Source organism: Corvus brachyrhynchos, unplaced genomic scaffold (assembly GCF_000691975.1).
Source record: "Corvus brachyrhynchos isolate BGI_N302 unplaced genomic scaffold, ASM69197v1 scaffold101, whole genome shotgun sequence".
NCBI lineage: Eukaryota > Metazoa > Chordata > Aves > Passeriformes > Corvidae > Corvus > Corvus brachyrhynchos.
This window is the reverse complement of record NW_008237239.1, coordinates 13,274,117-13,294,488: the sequence shown is the minus strand read 5'-3', so window position 1 is coordinate 13,294,488 and position 20,372 is coordinate 13,274,117. Positions and strand designations below refer to the sequence as shown.

The following is a 20,372-nucleotide window of genomic DNA, read 5'->3' as shown; positions in this document are numbered from 1 at the left end:
TCTTCTTGCTTGTAACTTCTCCAAATGTAATCATTATAGTTTCTTGACTTAGACTTTCCACAAAATGAAGAAAAAAATAAATAATTTCTATTTTTCTGTTATAGTGTGAATAAATAAGAAAGCCCAGTTTTCCCCAGTTGAAAGAATGCTGCAGCTCTGATGAATGACTGGTACTTATTCAGCTGTCTTGCATAGTTAAGAATTTTCACCTGAATGTTCATTGCTTATTAAATTGTACAAGAAAATACTCTTAGCTACAGTTGCACCATTATACACCTCGGCAACTTGTTATGTCCTTACAGAGCCCATCATCCAGTAAGAGAATTGAATCCTTTGTTCCATTGCAGAATCAGGCTCTTTCTGAATAGATCCTGAGGATTTATTTGCCAAATTTATTGCATACATTTCTCCCATCCTCAATGATGTGCAAGCATTAGGTGTGTAATTCAGTGGTATATTTGTGTGTAGGTGCAAGGAAGAGAGTTAGTGCAGTGTGTGCAGTACTGTCATAGAGGACTTCTCACCCTTGAGTTTTTGACTTGAATGCGTGTATGAGAAAAAACAAGGGAAGAAAAACAAGGAGTTTGTTGATTTTTATATCATGATTTTAGAGTTTTCTGCCCTCCTAAGTGCTACTGGTACGTAAAGGTGCTGAACCTGAAAGATGTGTCTTCTGGCACTGTCTGTGTCTTTTTGTACTTAGGAAGTCCACGCAGAAGTCCTCCAAAGGCTTACGTAAATTCAGTGGAATTTCTACCTGTAAGTCATATTTACCTGGAGAATCTCTTGTCTGCTTAGAAGCAGTTAAAGACTTCTTCCCTTCTGTTGTCGAAATTAGAAATTTCGTTGTGGCTCATGGCCAAGTATGGGATGGTAGCACACAGCTCTTCTCAGGTTTCTATGCAAGTTATGAGCCACTACCTTTTAATAACTAAATGGTTTGTAAATGGTTTGGAAAATACAGCTTTACGGAACTACTCCTTGAAGTTTGTTTGGTGGTAGTGATTTTTAGTGGAACTAAAATGTGGTCTTCTAAATGTCCTGACCATCAGGCTGCTGGAAAGAAAACACTACTCTCTGATCATTGTAATATTAATTGTGCTTCAGAGAAAAGAAACAAAGCTAGGAATAACTTAAGAAGGGGTTATTTGAAAGAAGAAAAAGAAAGATGCTTAGGTACAGCATGTTTTAAAACATGATTAAAAGCATGCATTATTGAAATGGTCTTTCATAAAATGCATTATTGTGATGCTATGATAAATTCTAATAGTTGAGCATATGATGGAAGAAGAAATATTTAAAATTACCTTTTTCCTGCTGTCTTTATACAGTTACAGGTTTTTCACATTTCTTTGCATGCTCATCTGGTCTATTTTATCCTAGATTACCTCATTGCTCCCAAGAAAACCCTTTTGGTAATATTGATAACCTAATATATGACAGTTTTTGGTCATTATTATTTCATTTAGTGGTCATATGTATAGACCAAGAGGGAATCTGAATATTGATTTCACTGAATGGCTAGTAACAATGATTTATGAGTCAAGGATTCAGTGCAGTGAGCCAAACACAGCAGAGATTACATCTTAGATGCCACCATTGATTTTGATTCATATTTCACTGCACAATGATTAGGCCATGGTCTCACAGATGTTAATGTTAGAATAATATTCCTCTCTAAGCAAAGATCTGCCCAAACTACAGCCAGTGCATGGTGACTGTATCTATATGCCCACTGCTTCTGACCTTTTAAAATGGCAAATATTTTTCAGTTGCTTATAAAGAGTTGGTATTTCTCTGGCAATAACAAAGGGGTTTGATAGAATTTTTTAAAATAATCAAAAGTGATTTTGCTGCACACTCAAGCTTGTTCCTGAAACTGGAACGATATCATTTGTATTGAATACAGACCACTTAATATGATCATAAAATATGATCATAACAACTGATAGAAAATGGATGCTTTAAAATGGATGTTAAACCAGCACCTTCATGAATCTTTTTGGTAATATTCCTTGGCACATGCTCAGCAAAGAAGTTTTCAGTGCAGTAGTTTCCAGGGAGTTGGTGGTACCAAACTGGGGTTTGTGCATGAATATCAAATGCTGAGGCTGCAGCACATCCCCCAAGAGGTCCAGTGTGTTGGGACTATACAGCCCCCGTTCACCCTGTTATAGCATGGATAAAAGTGCTGTGTTCTTGTCTGCTCTTGCCTGTGACTTGATTTTATTTTGGAAGTTAGTAATGCATGCATGTTTTGCTGGCTCTGTGTTGGTCTGTGGAGTTGTCTTACTTCAGTGTGTGTCAGCTGCGAAAGACAGAATCATAGAACAGTTTGGGTTGGAAGGGACTTTGAATTGTCATCTAGTTCCAACCCCCCTTCCATAGCCAGGGACACATGCTACCAGACCAGGTTGCTCAAAGTCCCATCCAACCTGGGCTTAAACACTTCCATAGATGTGGCACTGGCAACCCTGTTCCAGTGCCTCACCGCTCTCATACTGAAGAGAAGCTTCCAAACATCTACTCTATATTTACCATCTTTCCGTTTAAAGCCATTCCCCCTTGTCCTGTCACTGCAGGCCGTTGTAAAAAGTCCCTTTCCAGCTCTCATGCGTCCCTTTAGGTGCTGGAAAGCTACTGTAAGGTCTCCCCAGAACCTTCTCTTCTCCAGGCTGAACAGCCCCAAGTCTCTCAGCCTGTCTACATGGGAAAGGTGCTCCAGCCGTCTGATCATCTTTGTGGCCTCCTCTGGACCTCCTCCAACAGGTCCACATAATTCTTATCTTGGGGGCCCCAGAGCTGGATTCAGTTCTCAGTATCAGAGCTCATCTCTGTGCCTAAGCCCAGGGCCTAGCAGCCATAAAGAAGATCAGGTGTGTTGAAATCCTTGCAGTCAATTAGAGAAACACCATGTCGCTTCACAGGTACCGACATGTCTGACCACAGTCCCAGGACTTAGTTTTGTTTGTTTTGTTTTTCAGTCTACTTCCACTTCAAACAAGTTCTCAGCTGTTAAAAACAGTGGAGGGGAAGAAAAAAAAAAAAAAGAGATCAGCTAAGTGGCATAACAGCTTTGAGAAATAGGGGCCTTTGCAAAGCCTTGTCAAGGCTGTCAGCAAACAGTTTCCTGTCTTACAAGACTGCTGTGTCTTTGGTTGATGTTAGTCTAGTGATTTTTTTTTCCAGGGGAAAGAAATGAGATCTTTAATATAAATACATTATTTTGAGGATTTCTCTTCTGAGAAGTTTGAAAAGCCTTTGAATTTTCTTCAGCTGTTACAATTGCTTCTTTAGGTTTGTCATGTGGCTCTCAGTGGTTTCGTAAAGATACTCATTATTTTCTTGTTTATTTTTGATGTTCATAGAATCTGTCCTACATAGGTTTGAAAATGAGAGCTATTTGTTTTGCAGTTTAATGAAGAGAATGGCAAACAGCCTGAGACTGTGCCTCTGGTGTCCACAGTGATCAGCATATTTAACATGCTCAGCATGACACTAAGATATTACAGCCGATAACGGTTGTAATTGACTTAAAGCATCCCTTTCCCTCCCCCCTTCTTTGGGTGGTGGTGATTTATCTTTGAGTCCCCAGGAAGCTGTAGTGACACAGAGGGCAGAAGTGGTAGAAAGGTTTTACCTGCACTGCTGGAGTGGAGGTGTTCTCATGTAGTGGCACGGTGTCACTTCAGGTGAAATAGAGGGAATTTGCAACGAGGATTGAGTGGCACCCCCTGTCCGCCCCCACCCCTGCCTTGATTCTGAGCATTTATCAAAGGCAAAACCAGAAATTCAGACTTGGCAAAAGGAGAGTGCCTGGAGCCAAAAAAAGCCATTCTTATTAGCGCTAGCAAAGGTTTACTTTGCTGGCTTATTGAATGAGAACTCCCTAGAGTGTCCAGGCTTTATCCTGTGTTAACAAGGGGCAAAGCTGGCTTGTTGGGAATGGACCGCTGTGTAACATGTCTGTAAAACACAAGAGTGAGGCCAAGCTGAATTAGAGTGCTGACGAGAAAGGAAAATCTTTGTCTTTTCCTCTCAAATCCTATTTATTTTCTCTGTGAATTATTGTGGTAGACCACTGAGGTGCTGGGGACTGATGGACTAAATTGTGATGTTCCACTGTTAAAATAGTGTCCATGCACTGTTTAGTGTCATGTCTTGCTTAGGTAGATTGGGTATTTTGAATGATCTGTTACACTGATGAGCTGGGAACTCAGGTGTTTCTGGGGTGTTTGTCAATTAAGGATACACATTTATTGTTCACTGTTTCAGGCATTCCTCAGGCATGAACATGTAACTTCAGAGCACAATGTGGCTGAATGCATTGAAGTAATTTTTTGTAGCAAGATTGGATGACCTTGGTCAAGTCTTGTTCTTACTGTATTATTCCCTTCCCTTATACTGTATTCTTTCCATGTAACACAGGAAGAAATGTTTTGGGTTAGAAATCCAGTGTTCAAGGTGACAATTAATAGGGACTGTTGAATACAGAACTGTAGATAAGACTCCCTGCTACCTTTTGAGCATTAAATTGCTTTTAAGGGAAAAGAAGTCTTTGTTAGCCATTTTAGATGTAGCAGAGTTAGTCTTTCTCCTTGCAATATGCAGCTGGTTTCATTGGAGAAGATCAGGCATTGTTTACCATAGGTAGTAGAAGGAGGCTAACTAGATCAGCACATAGTCTTGCTTGTCATCACGAGTTTTTTTTGTAAGGTCTCATAGCTAAAACTCATAACCAGATTTTCTACAATCTGGTACTGTAGCACTAACGTGGCGTTATTAATGTAAATCAGTTTTTGAATAAGCGTATTGAAAACTTAGGAATAACTCATATTGAATGCATGTGAAGATATGTTCAATATTGAAAACTAGAGCTGGATCTCATTGCAGATATGTAGAAAACGGTAGCTCTTGGATCATAAACAGTATTAGTCTCATTCAAGTATTTTACTAATGCGGCTTAGACAGTTTTACTAATCACACTTCACTAATTAAATTCTTATGTTACAGATTATGGGAAGTTTGACTTTCTGGGTTTTTTTTAAATTGGGAAAGCCTTATGATGGGAAAGCACGTGGACACATGATTTCTCAGGAGACTAAGTAGTCTATTATATTGTACGAGTATATATGTACTCACCCTTGCCTTCTCTTGCCCCTCCTTTCCTCTGCAGAATGGCTCATATATATTACAGAATTACTTAGTTTCATAAACTGGGTTATGAAAGGCAGTGGGGGTGCTGCATGTATGGCAAGGTAGGTCACACAGGATTTATAGAAAGGACTGCCTGGTCCTGCTAGTTCCTTGGCATGTATGAGTTGTGCAGCTACGCCTGATGTTCCTTACCTCCCTGTGCCTCATCATCTTTAAAGCTAGTATAAATTTTGTTTCTGTAATAGGGATGTTAAAGCTTCACTGAGGTTGCAAGTGCTCTGTGGTGTTTCTAAAATTACTTAGAAAATTAAGTACTATACTCTAAAATACATCAGCATTAGTCTGAATGACTTTTAGCTAAAGAAAACATCCTTGCTTAGCTGGAAGGATCTCTGTGTTCTCCTTTGTCTTAATTGCCTGAAAAGCTGGATAGAACAGGAGGGAGAAGGCAGCTTTTGAGCATGCTGTGTCAGTTGTCTGGAAGCTCTTAAAGACCCTTTTTTGGCTTTTGAACATAAAACCTTGGGAAGGTTAAACAGAGTAGAGTTGGGACACAGCAGTCCTTTAGAGGTCTTTCTCTTCAAAGATGAAAGTATTTCAAGGAGCACGCTTGGAGCAGCTTCCTCTTATCTCTGGGGTGCTCTTGAGCAATGTTGCGGGGAGAGGGATGGCCAGCAGTGGCATGTATTCTGCAGCGGTCATGTTCTGTCTGTAAGAAGTTTCAGAAGCACAGAAGAACAAGGAAGCGAGGCGGGGGCACTAGGATATTGGGGACTTGGAGCACAGCTTATGAATACAGTAGGAAGAGATGCCCGGTACCTTTGCAGCATTACAGGTTTGAACATTAACATTTCTATTCCTGATCTAGCCTTCTTTAAGGGTGCATATGAGAAGAATCTTAACAAGGTGAACCACTCTACTTCCAGCAGGGGGTTGGTTTTTTTCCTGTGGGAGATTGCAGTATGGCCCAGAGGTAGGGATTTAAGTTACAACTGAAATTTTCTGGGCAGCTTTTATTGCACTCTGAAATTCAAGCAAGATTTTGCTCTAGGGAGTTTCTCTCTGCCCCACCCACAAGCTGAAGCAATCAGCCATGCAGAGAAAAGGTTTATTAAGGTCTGAGGGGAAATAACTTATTTGCACAGGACAGCCACTCGCTGTGGTCTCCTTTTTCTGTTTACAAAGAAGTAACTTAATACGTCTTTTCCTGCTTCTACTCGTTTGGTTTGGGATTTGTTGTTGTTGTGAGATGCCACCGCCAGTCTCTGTATCACTGATAGATGGATGGTCAGAAGGATGTGGCTGACAGCAGTGTCTTTAGTCCGAGTGCTCTCTGGCTCCAGCTCATGTCTGGATGCCTTTCTCAGGTTTAGCTTTTGTTATGCTGATGAATAGTTGGAACTGCACTGTTCTTTTACTTGGAGCCACACAGAGTTTCTCAAATACGGAGGCTCCATTAAAATTTGTTTGCTGTGAAAATGTTAACTTATTCAAAAGAAAAGAAGAAACCTCAAACCCTATTGCATCAGTTTTCAAACTCTATTTCAATTTTTCTTGGGTTTTTAGATAAACATGCATTACTGATAATCTCGTATGAGCTGGTTAGTTTATTTTGAATTCTTTTTGCAGCAGCACACTGAGTTAAATTCTATGTCTGTAGGCTACAGCAACCTAAAGAGAGCAATATGTTACACAAAACACTTAAATTTGTCTTTTAAAATGCTCACAATTTCTTCTTAATTGAATAATTTCTGCTGGTTTTGGTGTTGCAAAGACATCAATATGTTTTCAGAAACTGTAGGTCCTTATAACAGTAGCTAAGTCAATTTAGAAGGTCAAGAGCTCTTACTCAATTGAAAAAAAAAAAGTAAAGTATTTGGCATACATTTTGCAACTCTTTTCTAGGGAGATGCTGGGTCTTACTGCAAGTGATGCTTTGATTATTGTTTTTATTTTTAACATAACTCTTTCCTCCCCCCTCCAATTTAAAAAGGCCTGCAAGGAAGTAATGACTTTGAGAATGATAAAGCACAGGTATGTCACTATCCACTTGAAGAAAGATGTCTCAAAATCTGGGAGCGCAGTGATATGTTACAGAAATAATGATAAAACTTGAGTCTCAGGAAGTCCAAAGCTTCTGGACAGACTGGGAGCAATCAGAAGGCTGATTTCATTTCACTTTTAGCCATTATTATTCATCATCCATTCTCCTGGATTATTCTGATTGCTTACTGAAATTATGCTGATTAGTCTGTAGTGTGCGTGAAATAGTTTTATGATTTTTCCTTTGGGTGCTACAGGTGAAAAATTAATCCAAACTCGTCCCAAGCTTCTAGCTGAACTATCTCCAGGGCTTTTTTTTGGAGATCATGGTGGCAATTTTTTCTTCTTAACTCAGCAGGAGCTCCTTTGCAATTTTAATTTCTGCTGAATGCAGTGCATCCTTTGCGGACTTTTAGATTTATTTTCTTTTAGTTGCAAAAGAGTTTCAGCCCAATGTAAAAGATCTAGAGCTGGAATGTGACTGTCTCTTCATAATCACTTTGGGGTTGTGGTGTATCACTATCTAAATCAAGGTCACACCTTGTACCTCAGGGCACAAGGGCATGTGCCAGGGAGAGCCAAGCTTTAGCTGTCCTGTGCTCGGTTCGCTGTTGCCTGCTCCTCGCTGAAATATGTGCAGGGAAAAAGGTGCCTGTGACTGAAGAGCACTGTCTGTAGTTGGAAATTGGAAAAAGGGCTTATTTTTATGTATCAATAAACATAAAATCATATGGTCTCAGATATCGTTTCCTTCATTTCCCTGTGTGAGGAATCACAAGCACACTTGTGTTGTGAGAGGGATGGCCCAGTTCTCTTAAAGAGGAGTCAAGTAAAGAAACCTGCTTGGCTATTTAATAATCTCCACAGATATACTGCCTTCCTTGAGAGCCAGAGAAATTGTTCCATAATGTTTTCTGTTAATTCCCATCTTTCTCTCCTGGAGGAAAAAACTGAGTGTCAGTCTTGTTGCTGTTAGTGTGCTCAGGGAACAAATTTATCATTGATTGGCATTGACTAATATACACTTTCTACTTCTGAAAACGATCAACATTTTGTAGAATTTCTGTATCTGGCATTTTGTGCTCTTCATCCTTTCCACTTCTCCTTGCCAAAAGGGTAAATGTATTTTTAAAGCCCTTAACATGCTCTAGTACTCATAAGAATCATAAGTGGCCCTTGGATCCTGCCACTTAAATTTTTACGTCGTCATTGTTACATGGTTTTAAAGTAACTTTAATTTCAGATATGTCAGCAATACATCCACACAGTCCTGTTCGTTTGTCTTGGAAAGACCAAGCCAATGTGACACCAGGCTCAGCCCTTTGCATCTGTGATTGCTGCAGTGTTCAGTGTTCTCCAGAGTTGTTTCACATATCTGTAATATGTAGAGCTAGTTTTCCACTTAAAAATAATTTGTTCTTTTATGGATGTTAATTTTTCTCTAGCTCCCCAAACTCTGTAATAGTCAGGGCTGAAGCATGACCTAGCTTCACACAGTGAGATATGGAAGAGGATGTGTGTAGTTACTCAGCTGGCTGGTGAGAGAGTAGAGTCATTAGCAAAAGGGAGCACTCTGCTGTCAAATCTTCTAGCACAGCAACTGCACTCTATCACTGTAATTATATTTTTCAAATGCAAATGATAGTTTTAAGAATTCTTCCTTTGGTATGTCGTTTACAGGAGCAGTTCAGTTTGTATTTCTCAGTAGGAGACAAATCTTGTCCGAGGATAAAGACAGGCGAAGGTCTCATCCATTGTTTATTCCCTTTTCTCTGAAGATGTTTATTGTGTAGAAATACAGCTAGCTGTGCAGTCATATGAAGAGCCTGCCTCGCCAAAGAGGGTATTTTTTCAGCAAAGCAGCTGTTACTGCCTCTCTCATCCAAGAAGAACAATCTTTCTGTAGCAGGAAGGCAACGCCAGAACCATGGCAGGGAGCAGACCTGCTCAGCCTTCTTGCTGAGAGGAGTTGCCATGTTGTTCTCAGCCACTCCATGTTTCAAATCCCCAAGAAATATGGTAGTGCCCTAGATTTAATTTTACTATGGTTCGTCAAGGTAGAGAAACGCAGGTTGTGTCAGATTTGTGGAGTCAGAAAAGCATAGCCTACTCATCTACAGGTCCAATTTCTTATATTCAGTAAAAATGTTCTCCAGTTGGTTTTTTTTCATGAATCTTAGTGCAAATACATCAATAACACTCATACTTTCAACCTTAACACATACCATTATTTGGCATCGTGTTTAGCGATCGTTGACCTTGAGAGATTCCATCCCAGAAACCTGCCAAATTCCCAGCTACAATGCAGGTGTACTGTCAGTTTTTACTAAAACCTTCCGTCCCTGTGTGAAGTAAAATTTGGTATTCTAAATTATTGGTGTTCAGGTACTGATGGATTTTTTTCTCTTTTTCTTCCAAATTCTCTGTTACTCCAGCTATGAAGATGAATAATGCAGACCACTGGTTTCGATGATCCTGGGCTTTTATAACTGGATTCATTAAGGAATACAAAGAAAATTCTTACAGGGATCAATAATGGTGTCTTCTGGCTGCAGAATGCAAAGTTTTTGGTTTCTGCTCATTATCAGCTTCCTGCAGTGTACTGAAGGTAAGCTTTAGTTTATTTTTTACTTGAGTTTGCAGATGAGTTAAATGGACTGTACAATTAATTTCTGTTAGGTAACGTGAAGTTTGAGGATGTAAAACTAAATGTATCTGTAGCATATTCTAGGTTTAATATATAAGACTCAGATTGTCCCTTTTTAATGACGAAAAAAGAAAACAGATTTTTTGGGTTTGGTAGTCTGATATGTTGAAATTGAAACGCAATGTTCAGGCAAGTGAAATATTAATAGCCTTGATTGGTAGGTGCCTTATTTTTGGATTCTTCCTTCTTATCCTTCCTTATCTATTCTCATCGCACAACCATTTAAAAGGAATGTATGCATATGTTAGATGTGATATAAAACAACTAAATGAAATACCCATTTTACTTTTTTAATTTGGCTCACTAAAAATGAAATGGCAAACACTTCATTAAGATTAGTGCTATGCAAGTTAAATTTCAGGAAATAAAACTCAAAGTTCATACAGAAATAGCATCCACTTGAAAATATTTTTGCTTTTCTTAGAAAAAGGAAAAAAATACTTCACTGCTATCAAATGTGTTTAAAATAGCTGTTAAATTTAAGAGATGAGGAAGGAAAAAGATTTTTTTAAAGAAGTTGCATTATCTATTCTTTATCTGTTTTTCTTCATAAACTATACTTCATCCAGTTAGTCTGTCTCCACAGCTGTTCTTGTAGCCCTTATAATAAACAGAGAAACACAAATGAATGAACAGAAAAACATTATTTATTAATTCTGAATTACAAATATTCGTCAAGAACTTGAGGCTATTTTTGGGTGTAAGCATTTTAATTGGCTAGATTGCAGGTGAAAAGATTGGTTTAGTAATAAAATATCATCTCCATGCCATCTCACATTATTCAGTAGTTGATATATATATAATATGTAGACTTCCTTGCTGCATCTTTGTCATGATGTCACCAGCTTTTAAAGCAGATACACACCTTATTCTGTCAAAATTCTTTGAATTTTAAGGCTAGATTTTCAGAAATACTTCAGGAAAGCTACCCTGCCTGCCCTTCTCTTTTTTTCCTAAATCTGTATAAGTAAAAAGGAACTATTATATAAATGAAAAGTCCCTAAAAATGACAAAACCCGAGATTAAAAAATCAAATATTTTACGCAGCCTTCCACGCTCACTGTGTAATTTCCTAAGCTTTCTTCCTAGACTTGCACAGCTCGGGTTGTGCGTTGTGCCGACAGACGAGCTTTGCTGGAATAGGTCATTCATCTGCATGTGTGAACATACACATCTCTCAGGGAGTGTGTCCTCAGAGTCTTCATGGAGGTTTCTGAACTTGGGGAAGTCTCATTTCAGTTAAATAGCTTTCACAGTCAGTTTCCCATCCCTCCCCTCCTTAAATATTGCCAGGATATAGTAGGAAACTGGCATTTCCTGTGCACATCTCAGATGGTTTCATCCTTGGTGGGACTCCTGATCTGGGAGCTGCTGTACTCGCTGCTCTCTCAGTGTCTGTCCAGGCTGTGGGCTTGGCTGTAATCTTACTGGTATAAGAAAGTAAGTACAAACAGCTGGAAGGTAAAATGCTTTTCAGCCTCTTTCTGAGGTAAGAAAGGTAAATGAGGATTAGGAGATTGGAGTTATAAACTTTATGACTGGCTGGTTTGGTAATAACTGGTGCTAATTATAAATGCACTTACATTGCAAAAGTGGTTGCACTAGGTGAAACCTAAGGTGTATGAAGTGGAGACATCTATCTGTGCATTTTTTTCTGAAGTTTTGAAATACTATTTTTTTTTTTTATTATTGCAATTGTTTCAAATCCCTCTACCTAGTGCATTTTACATGCATTCAGGTACTTGCAGTTTAATTCTTTGTGGTGGTTGAAAACATTTGAAAGCAGAAAGGAAAACAGGTGAACTTTCTGTGGTTCCATTACAGTTGCAAACAGCAGGCTGTAAAGAGTGTTTTATCTGCTGAGTTTGGAAAGGAAAAAGTCAACTGGGAACTTCTGCAGATGGAATTTTTGCCATTTGCAGAGAGTTAATTGTCATTGTCATCTGCAATATTTCAAGTTCATTTTGTACTGTCCCTGTTTTTCTTGCTTTTAGTAGCCAGTAGCAATCTTTTGATGCTTCAGTTGTGAATTTACTTTTTTAAAGTCTATACAAGGGCTGCTTTTTCAGCTACAAGAAACAGGGAAGGAAATTGGGAGCAGATAACAGAATAATACCAAATTAATTGTAAATTCTTAAAATAAATGAAATACTGGGGCTCTGTATACTGGAAATGAATATTAATATAGAGTTGGCTTCCAGCCACAGAAGAAAAATGAATACTGCATTATTACACTTTCTCACAAGATTACATTGCCTTCTGCTTCAGTAATAAGAGATGCCAAGTATAACATGCTTTAGTAGCACTTCATGCCTGGAAGTACGAACATGAACAAAGGTTAAAATAAGAGCATCTAACTTTTGCTAGAAATAAGAAAATCTTTAATTCTCTTGCTTGGAACATAGGTTTTTTTATAGAAATCTGATGTGTACATGTAGGTTGTTACAGTTACTGGGGGAGATAAAACCTGGCTAAATTCCCTGCTGTTACATTTTAATGTTTCTGTACAGTTTAATGGAGACGAAGGCGGGGGAAAGAATCCTGGGTATGGACAAGTGATTCATTTGTTCACATAATGAAACATTTTCCAATCAAGAAAAGGCTTCATTACTCTCACAGCCTTAACTTTAACTCACCAGGGAATTAGCAAGCAGGCACAGTTATACGAAGGCTGTAATTTTCTTTTAGTGTTGCCTATCCAAACAGGAATCGTATCTTCAGATAAGAAGGTCTTGGTTTTCCTTTTTGTTTTTCCTGGCTATGCAGTCCAGATGGGATTGCTCTTGAAACAGTCCATTCCTGCAGGTAAAATTCACCTGGAACAGACAAGTGCTGACAGCTGGGCGGGAAAACCACACTGAGTTATTACACAGTGCTGGTACACCTGATCAACAACAGGTCAATATTGTTGTGTTTGTTGTTATTGCCATCAACAGCAAGCATTGCGGCCCTAAATGAGGAAGAGACAAGAGGCTAGAAAAAGGGATGAAAAGCTCAAGTCACGAGCTGGAATATTAATCTTTTCTGAAAGTTTCCTGTGCCTTTTTCTAGCATGTTTTATACAGGCATGTCTTTCAAACTACGGTTCTATTGCAAAAGGCAGACTGAAAGGACAGTCCTTGGGAAGCAGTTTGGCTGGACGTGGTGGCCATGTGAGGCGTGGCCTGGGGACCCAGGGCAGAGCAGAGCTCCCTCTGTGCTGTGCCAGAGCCTGTGTCTGTCCCACGCTGTCATGGTTCTGGTCTGCAGGAGGGGCTTCCTGCTCTGCCCTGTGCAGCTGAGTTCTGCACCTTTACTTACCTGTTTCCTACAAACTCTAGGAAATTAATTACTTTTGACACCACCTATTTTTTTCCCTCATTTTTTCCCCCTTCCTAAGGGTGAAATCATCTAACAAGTTAAAAATTATCTGAGAAAATACAGAAAGCCAGAGAGTGAGATCACACATGTCTTGTTTCCATAGCAAAGCAGAGTAGAAAGCTTATTATATGTATTATTGGTTTCTCTTCAAGCAAGTTAAGACAGATACACTAATATGCAAATGAAAAAAAGATGTCAGAGCTTAACATCATGGTGAAGATTTGCTTTTGGACTGTGCAGGTTTCAGTATTTTAAGCTTTATCTTGCTTACAAAGTCCACCTTTTTGACTAGCTTCTGATGCCGTTTGTTTTTATTCTCTTCTGCTGCTTGAAAAGCACAAGTGCTTGGGAAGTGCTGAAATAATTTTCTTTGCTAGCATTCTATTTTAATCAAGGTTTAATACAATTTAAATTCATTTTATTATGAATTATTATCTATGCTTTGTCCAAAGGAAGAAGCATCATGCTTTCATTATCTATTTAATTCTGTTTTCCTAAATTGAATTAATGTTATTTAAAGAAATCCAGCTTGTCTTTGCTTCTGGATGTTTGTTTTAATGAGCATTACGCTGAAAAGTATATCTTCCTGTAAATTCCAGTTATGCCAGCCAAAGAGCTGAGTGCTGAATTGGAAGCTGTTTTAAGTGCATATTCAATGTTAGTGCATTTACTAAGGAAAAGACATACTAAATTCAGATAACGTACTCTGGGCCACTACAAAGATATTTGCTATTTTAGTATTATTCAGCTCTTCACCTTCCTGTCAGGCCACTCGGACATGGAGTGTCTAAGGCACATGGCACATGTACTGAACAAACTATAAAAGCACGTCAGCTTTCCTACACCTTTACTAGGGAGTATTAGTAGGATTTTGCCGAGGATAAAAATCATAAAAAACTTGTACCATGGACTTGAGTAGAAATCAACTTCTGTTAATTAGTGGATTAAGGTTCTGCAAGGAGTGAAATCCATTATGGAGTCACACCAGAGCAAATACGAGCACTAATTTAGTTTCTAGCCAGGGAATTTATCACAGTGAGAACTCTCTGTCAGGCACCCAGTTAGCAGGAACTACTTGGTTTACAGAGGTTGCAAAGCGTCTGTAAGCATGCCCAGCATGCTAAGGCCACACAGGTATTGCCTGCCCTTTAGAGCATCAGTCAGATAAGCCTAATACTATCTTTATTTATATCATGTATACCTGATACGGTTTAGGATTCTTTAGCAAATTTTTGTTTTCCTAATTGGTTAATGCAGATTATGCAGAATTTTTTTGAAGAAAGCAACTGCTGCACTGGGTCCTGTTTTCTGTCCTGAAAGATCATGCCATTTTTCAGTGGGATTTTCTGGTGCATACTTACCTGGCACATCCCTCTTTTCTTTTCTGAGGGAGGCCCAACATATCTTCTAAAAAGAAAATTGATCTAAACTGCAAGACCAAACTTCTTCTTAAAGAAGAATGTCTGTTAAGCTTTTCAACTGTATTTCCAGAAAATAGAGACTGACAGACTGCCCAGAAAATCCAGAGATGCTTTAACATGCTGGCAGTGAAATAACCTTTTATATATTCCCAGAGCAGTGAGGTCTGCAGGATTCTATGCTGTAATATTACATTTTTGAAACCAAAGCAAAACCACCACTATTTTAAAATGTAGAAGAACCATGTAGAAGGATGCATGAAGAACCATTTTAAATACTGTACTTACATTTAAATGAAAATTTGCTAGGAAGTGTTAATGTAGGAGTCTTACAATTTAAGCAAAGAAAAGAGTATAAATGCATAATTACTATGAGATGAGTAATAATATTACTATTTTGATGTGCTGTCTTCTCAGTTACTGAAAAACATTCTCCTTTATGAGGGGAGATTTTGCATGTTGTTGGGCTCTGTATTCAGAAGAAGAAAAAATCCCTGTAATGTGTAAACTGTTAGAAGTTCAGTGTGTTGTGCTAAGGGCAGATGCTGTATTTTTAGAGCCCTCTAAGATTCTACTGGAGTTTACTTTAGTTTCTGTAACCTTGGTGGGTCTCAGTGGGCGAGGTGAGCTGTGCTGATGACCAGTGCAATGAGAGGGGGTTGACTTAACCTTCAGCTGACCTGCTCTGACATCATTGCCTAAGGGGCTTTTTTTTGTTGTTAAATATAAATCTGGGAATATTTTAGATTAGTTTATTATTATAAGGGACCTTTGCAGGAACACAGTACCAGAATTTGGACACGTCTTTTACAAAGCAAATAGGTTTTATTAGTATTCTGTGACTGAATATGGGACAATATATGATTTAGTTTTTATTAAGAGTTGTGTTTTAAAAATCTTTAATTATTTGTCATTTCTGTTTTTTTTCAAGTGGAAGAATGCTGCTCATCTTAGTAACAAGGATTTTTATATAGTTTTAACATTGTTTTATATTGTACTTTCAGGTCATAGTGTAAAATGGAAGTATAATTGCCTGAAGCATCTGATATCAATGAGTGCCTCAGCACTGGCTTTCTTATTACATTTAGTCTCCTTATGATCAGATTATAAAAATTATCATAAAGTATAATGATTTGAGATTTAATATTTGTTGCCAAGTTCTACAAGCACATAATGGGTTTTATACTTGCAAGTAGATCCATGGATGCTCATGGCCTACCTCTGTGAGTAAATGGCACAGAAAGTAATAGTCTGTGCTAATTGTATATTGCATGGATGGATGTCTTGATAGCATGAAGCATATTTAGGATGAAGGCAGAAAAAGGACTTACACAAATGGCTCTAAAATATGTTTCATGTATGTGCCTGCTTCCATGTTTGTGATAGTGTTCCAGATTGTGTTACATGAGGAAGAGGAGATAAAACCATTCACAGAGAGAAGTTCTTGGCTTGTCCACCCATACTCCCATTACAAAGGCACTTCATAGGATGGGAGCTCCTAACAATGGTGAAGACACACTTAAAAATTGTCTGGCCTTTTGCAGTGGTTAACTGGTGTTATTTTTACTCATCAGTGTTGTTTTTGTAGAAGAATATTTATAGTTGCTCCTTGTGATTTTGTTTTTTTTGTTTATTATGTTTGGGTAGATATTTCAAATGAGACTCCTGAATGCTGGATACTTTTCTAATCATAATTCATTTTTTTGAGGAATACTAAACTTTTTACATTTTTAACACAGGATATATTTTGTATGTATGCCTCTGTAAATGAGCCATACCTGAAATCCAGAGACACAGTATGATAAATTGAATATGCAGTTCTTTCTGACAGTAGGAGCTGAAAAAATCCTTTTGCGCAAGGCATTCCACATTTCTGCTGTTCCAGGAAGTCTCAAACTACTCCATTGGCTTTCAAAACCCAATTGTGCTAAAGCTCTGTCTGTTTCTATAAGCTCTACCTCCTTGCTTTCATTTGAAGTATAAAGAAATGGAGCTGTATGAATGTTAGCTCTGCTTATAGCTCCTTTCAGTCAGGGAGACAATTCATACATGTCCCAGTGACTTTAAGGCAACCCATGTAAGTGTACATGAGAGTGTTGGTAGTGGTAGGGGATATTCCCTGGTTGTTCCTTCTGAGCTTGGACCAGTCCAGGTGGTTGGGAATGTTTCATTCTTTTTGTTTTCTCAATTTATACTAGTATAATAATCCCTGATGTTTTCCTGGTGTATAAAAGATGTGTGGGAGAGACTAGTTGGGAAGCAAAATGAATTTTTTTCATCTGTTGCCTGAGCAACCCATACATGTGAGAAACCCAGGGGGACCACATAACTTTCAGTTGTTGGATACAGCGCTCAGCGAGTTTTATGAGGGATCTTGACGATGGAAGGAAAGCTGGCTTTTGTGTTCTCCCTTGTCAGGGATTTTGATGTCTCTCTCAGGAGTTAGGTAGTTTTGTTCTCTTCCAGCAGAAAGTACAATTAATGCAAGGTGCTGTTGGAGCAATTTTCTTGTTAAATTTGAATTAGGTAATTCATTTAGGAAACCTGAGAGGAAGTTGACACTGAATCCAGATTTGCCTGTGTGCTGCACTTTTAGTTGGAAAAGAAATGGGAAAGTTTGCCTTTTATAGGCTTCAGTGCTGTTTCATATCACTTCTGTTTTAACCATCCTTTCAATGAGCTTCAGTCAGATTTTCCTGTGTGCCACTGATCCTGTTCATGTGACTATATCTGCCTTCCACAGTATTTCTCCCATTGAGCTTATTTGCTTAGGCTTGTGAATTGCCTCTAATTGCAAAGTGTTCCTGTAAGAATTAAATGTCTATTTATTCTGCAACACTGTAACATTGACCATTGAAAGTCTATTGGAAGAGTCTGGGTTTCTGGCTGAGGACTGATCATGCTTTTCACTGGCTTAAGATAAATATGCTTTTAGTAAATAAAACTGAACAGTTTGTTGCTTACGCTTTTGCATCATTTAATTTGCAACAGATGAAACTGGCATGCGTGAAGAGTGAGGCATAGAAAGTACTAGAGGGCAAACGGGTGGTTTGTGATGTGGATTATTACCCATAAAGATGGACAGGGTCCACAAAACATCACTTTGTGTATTAATGCACCAGCTGGAAAAAAAAAAAAATATCAACACACTATATCATGCATAAACTGCTTGGTTTAGGCCTTCAAATTGTGCTCAGTAATCTTCTCTATCTTTATGCTAGTCTAAAGATCTATATATGTATGTATATCTTCCTATATATAAAAGGCATCAGTACATTTTAAAAAATTCACAATACAAAAGGCTGGAAGTCATCCATATGTAAACTTGTCTTGAAGGATTTATGATACAGCATTTTGTTCTGCAGTGTAAACTGAGTGCCTACAGAAAAAAAGTCAGAAATACATCTAACCAGCAGCCTTTCCTTTACTGGTTACATAGTAATCTAAAAATGTAGCAATTATCTTCTGTTTTATGTGTAACAATAACAATTATTTTTCTGTACAAATTGTTTCAAATTTCAACACTGATAAGTCAACAGAGTCCTAACTCAGTCCTGAGAACAATTCCTGTTATGATATTTAATCTCATCTCTTTGATGCATTATTTTCTAGGTCTTAGATTTGTCATGGATCCATTTTAACTGTATTTCTATGTTGCCTTCTTTTTACAAAAGGTTTTTTGAAGTATGAAGAGAGACTTTCTGAATATTTGCTATTAAAAATTTGTCATCATGTTAATGTCACTTGACAGACTCAGTGATTCTGACTTTATTTACCTCAGAGCCTCATCTGTTTTGATACTTTTTATTTCCTTTTTTTATGTGGCTGATTAAAAAATAAAATAGGAAAATCTAGTGACAATAACTGGGAAAAACTAGTAAAGAAAATCTTTGGTCAAGGTATGAATGATTATGACATAATCAAAATTCATTCTCTTGATCCTGTTTCCATCTGGAGCAAGGGATCAGGTTGTAACAGAGGGGGAAAAATGGTGAATTTAGAAGCATTCAAGGATGTTAAGCTACAATAAAACCCTGTAACCATTTAAATGACAGCAGCTGACTATTTGAATTAACTTTGTGTTTGGCTTAATTTTGGGGCCTAATTATTCCTAACTTACGTGAGTAGATTTCAATTATACAATACTGCAGGGACTTGTAGCTAAGGCAACTAAAGGAATCATTTTACATAAAGTACTTTTGTTCAACTGATTAGGCAGGTAAAAATGGAATGATAGAAAAAGGGAATTGTCTGATAAGGGCCAATGAATTGTTACCAATGACATTACGAAGAAATAACACAAGGAAATCTCATTCTTGAAGATTTTGAGAATTTTTGGCAACATGTTTATATCTTGATAGGGTGGTGTTAACTGCTCACAAGCAATTCTCCTGAGTGTTAACAATATCTCTATCAGTAAAAAGACAATGCATATTTTTTTGGTACCTTGGTTTGGTCTCATGAGGTGGATTTTCCCTAGAAGCTTGTTAACTAAAAATTTTGTTCTTAGAAGGACGTTTTAATATATATTTATTTATGCCAGTCAAGCATTTAAATGGGCAAAAGATGCTATGTTCACTGCATGATATTTAATGATTTAGACATAAAATCATTTTTAGACGTACAATTCATCTCCAACATCCCACTTATTTACAATTACTGTTCCATGAAAATAGTTCTCAATTATGATACATTCTTAAGAAAACCTGGGGGAATTAAAAGTGGAAGAGGTACTGGAACAAAAGCCTCTGGAATCAATTCCCATTTTAATGCCCACACACACATATACCCTTCATTGGGAGTTAATTTTTCAACAAATTACCTGCATAGTTAGAGCTTAAACCTGGGTAGTTTTATGCATAGATATAGGTATATGTATAGATATATTTTGACAGTGTGAACATATATGCTCAGCTAAAATTTCCTTTTTATTTTTTGAGCATTTATAAAGTCATGCCTCCTGAATTAGATCTGCAGCATAGGTAGGTGTCTCCTTTTGATGATAGTAGACTAACTTCCCTAGACTTAGAATCCTTAATTTTGTTTTTCCTCCCTTTTCCAAGCTCAACTTTTTTAGTTTCCTCAACCAATGTATTGAAGGTTACAAGAGTGCTTATTCTGCTGACAACACAATAGCGTGTCTGCAACCTAAGCTATTAAGTCTGTTTTTAGAGCTGTCAGCTTTGCATGTGTCACTTGAATATACACCTAGACCTTACAGTCAGATACTTTAGGAGAAGCACTTTAGTTGTTTTCTGTGTTTGTTGTGTTTAGGAGGCCAGAACTTGGAGTACCTCTGATGAGGGTAATGGAAGGCTTTGACGCTGCTTAAAGGGAGGAAAAAAAACCCACTCATAAAGCATATGGTTAAAATGTATAACATCAATTTCTAGATTAGATCCCAAATAAATACTTAAAACAATAAAATTAGACAATAATAAATGCACGTGCATCTCTTTCCTCCCCCTTGACAAATTCCAGTTTTCTACGGAAAATGCGTATTTTTGATCATATGTCTGCTGTTAACATATTAAAGTTACATGCTTTCAGATAGTACTGCTGACAAGTTATTTAGGAAAGTCTCTGGAGCGTGGGGAGACGTGTACAGCTTCTCTGTGTCTGGTGTTTGCTTTCCAAAGTGAAAGTATTAAGATTTAATTATCAGAAGATGTTTGCCGTGGGCAGTG

The 20,372-nt window shown here is 37.9% G+C and overlaps 1 protein-coding gene across 19 annotated transcripts in view; it reads left to right on the top strand.

Moving 5' to 3' along the window:
- The window catches only part of ADGRL2 (adhesion G protein-coupled receptor L2), a 176,984-nt gene that overhangs the window by 41,062 nt on the left and 115,550 nt on the right, over positions 1-20,372 (top strand). For all 19 annotated transcript variants that reach the window (XM_017729996.1, XM_017729997.1, XM_017730004.1 and 16 more), the window contains exon 2: positions 9,636-9,808. In XM_017729996.1, coding sequence (XP_017585485.1) covers positions 9,736-9,808 — 73 coding nt within the window. In that variant the 5' untranslated portion in view covers positions 9,636-9,735. The remainder of the gene's footprint in view (positions 1-9,635; positions 9,809-20,372) is intronic.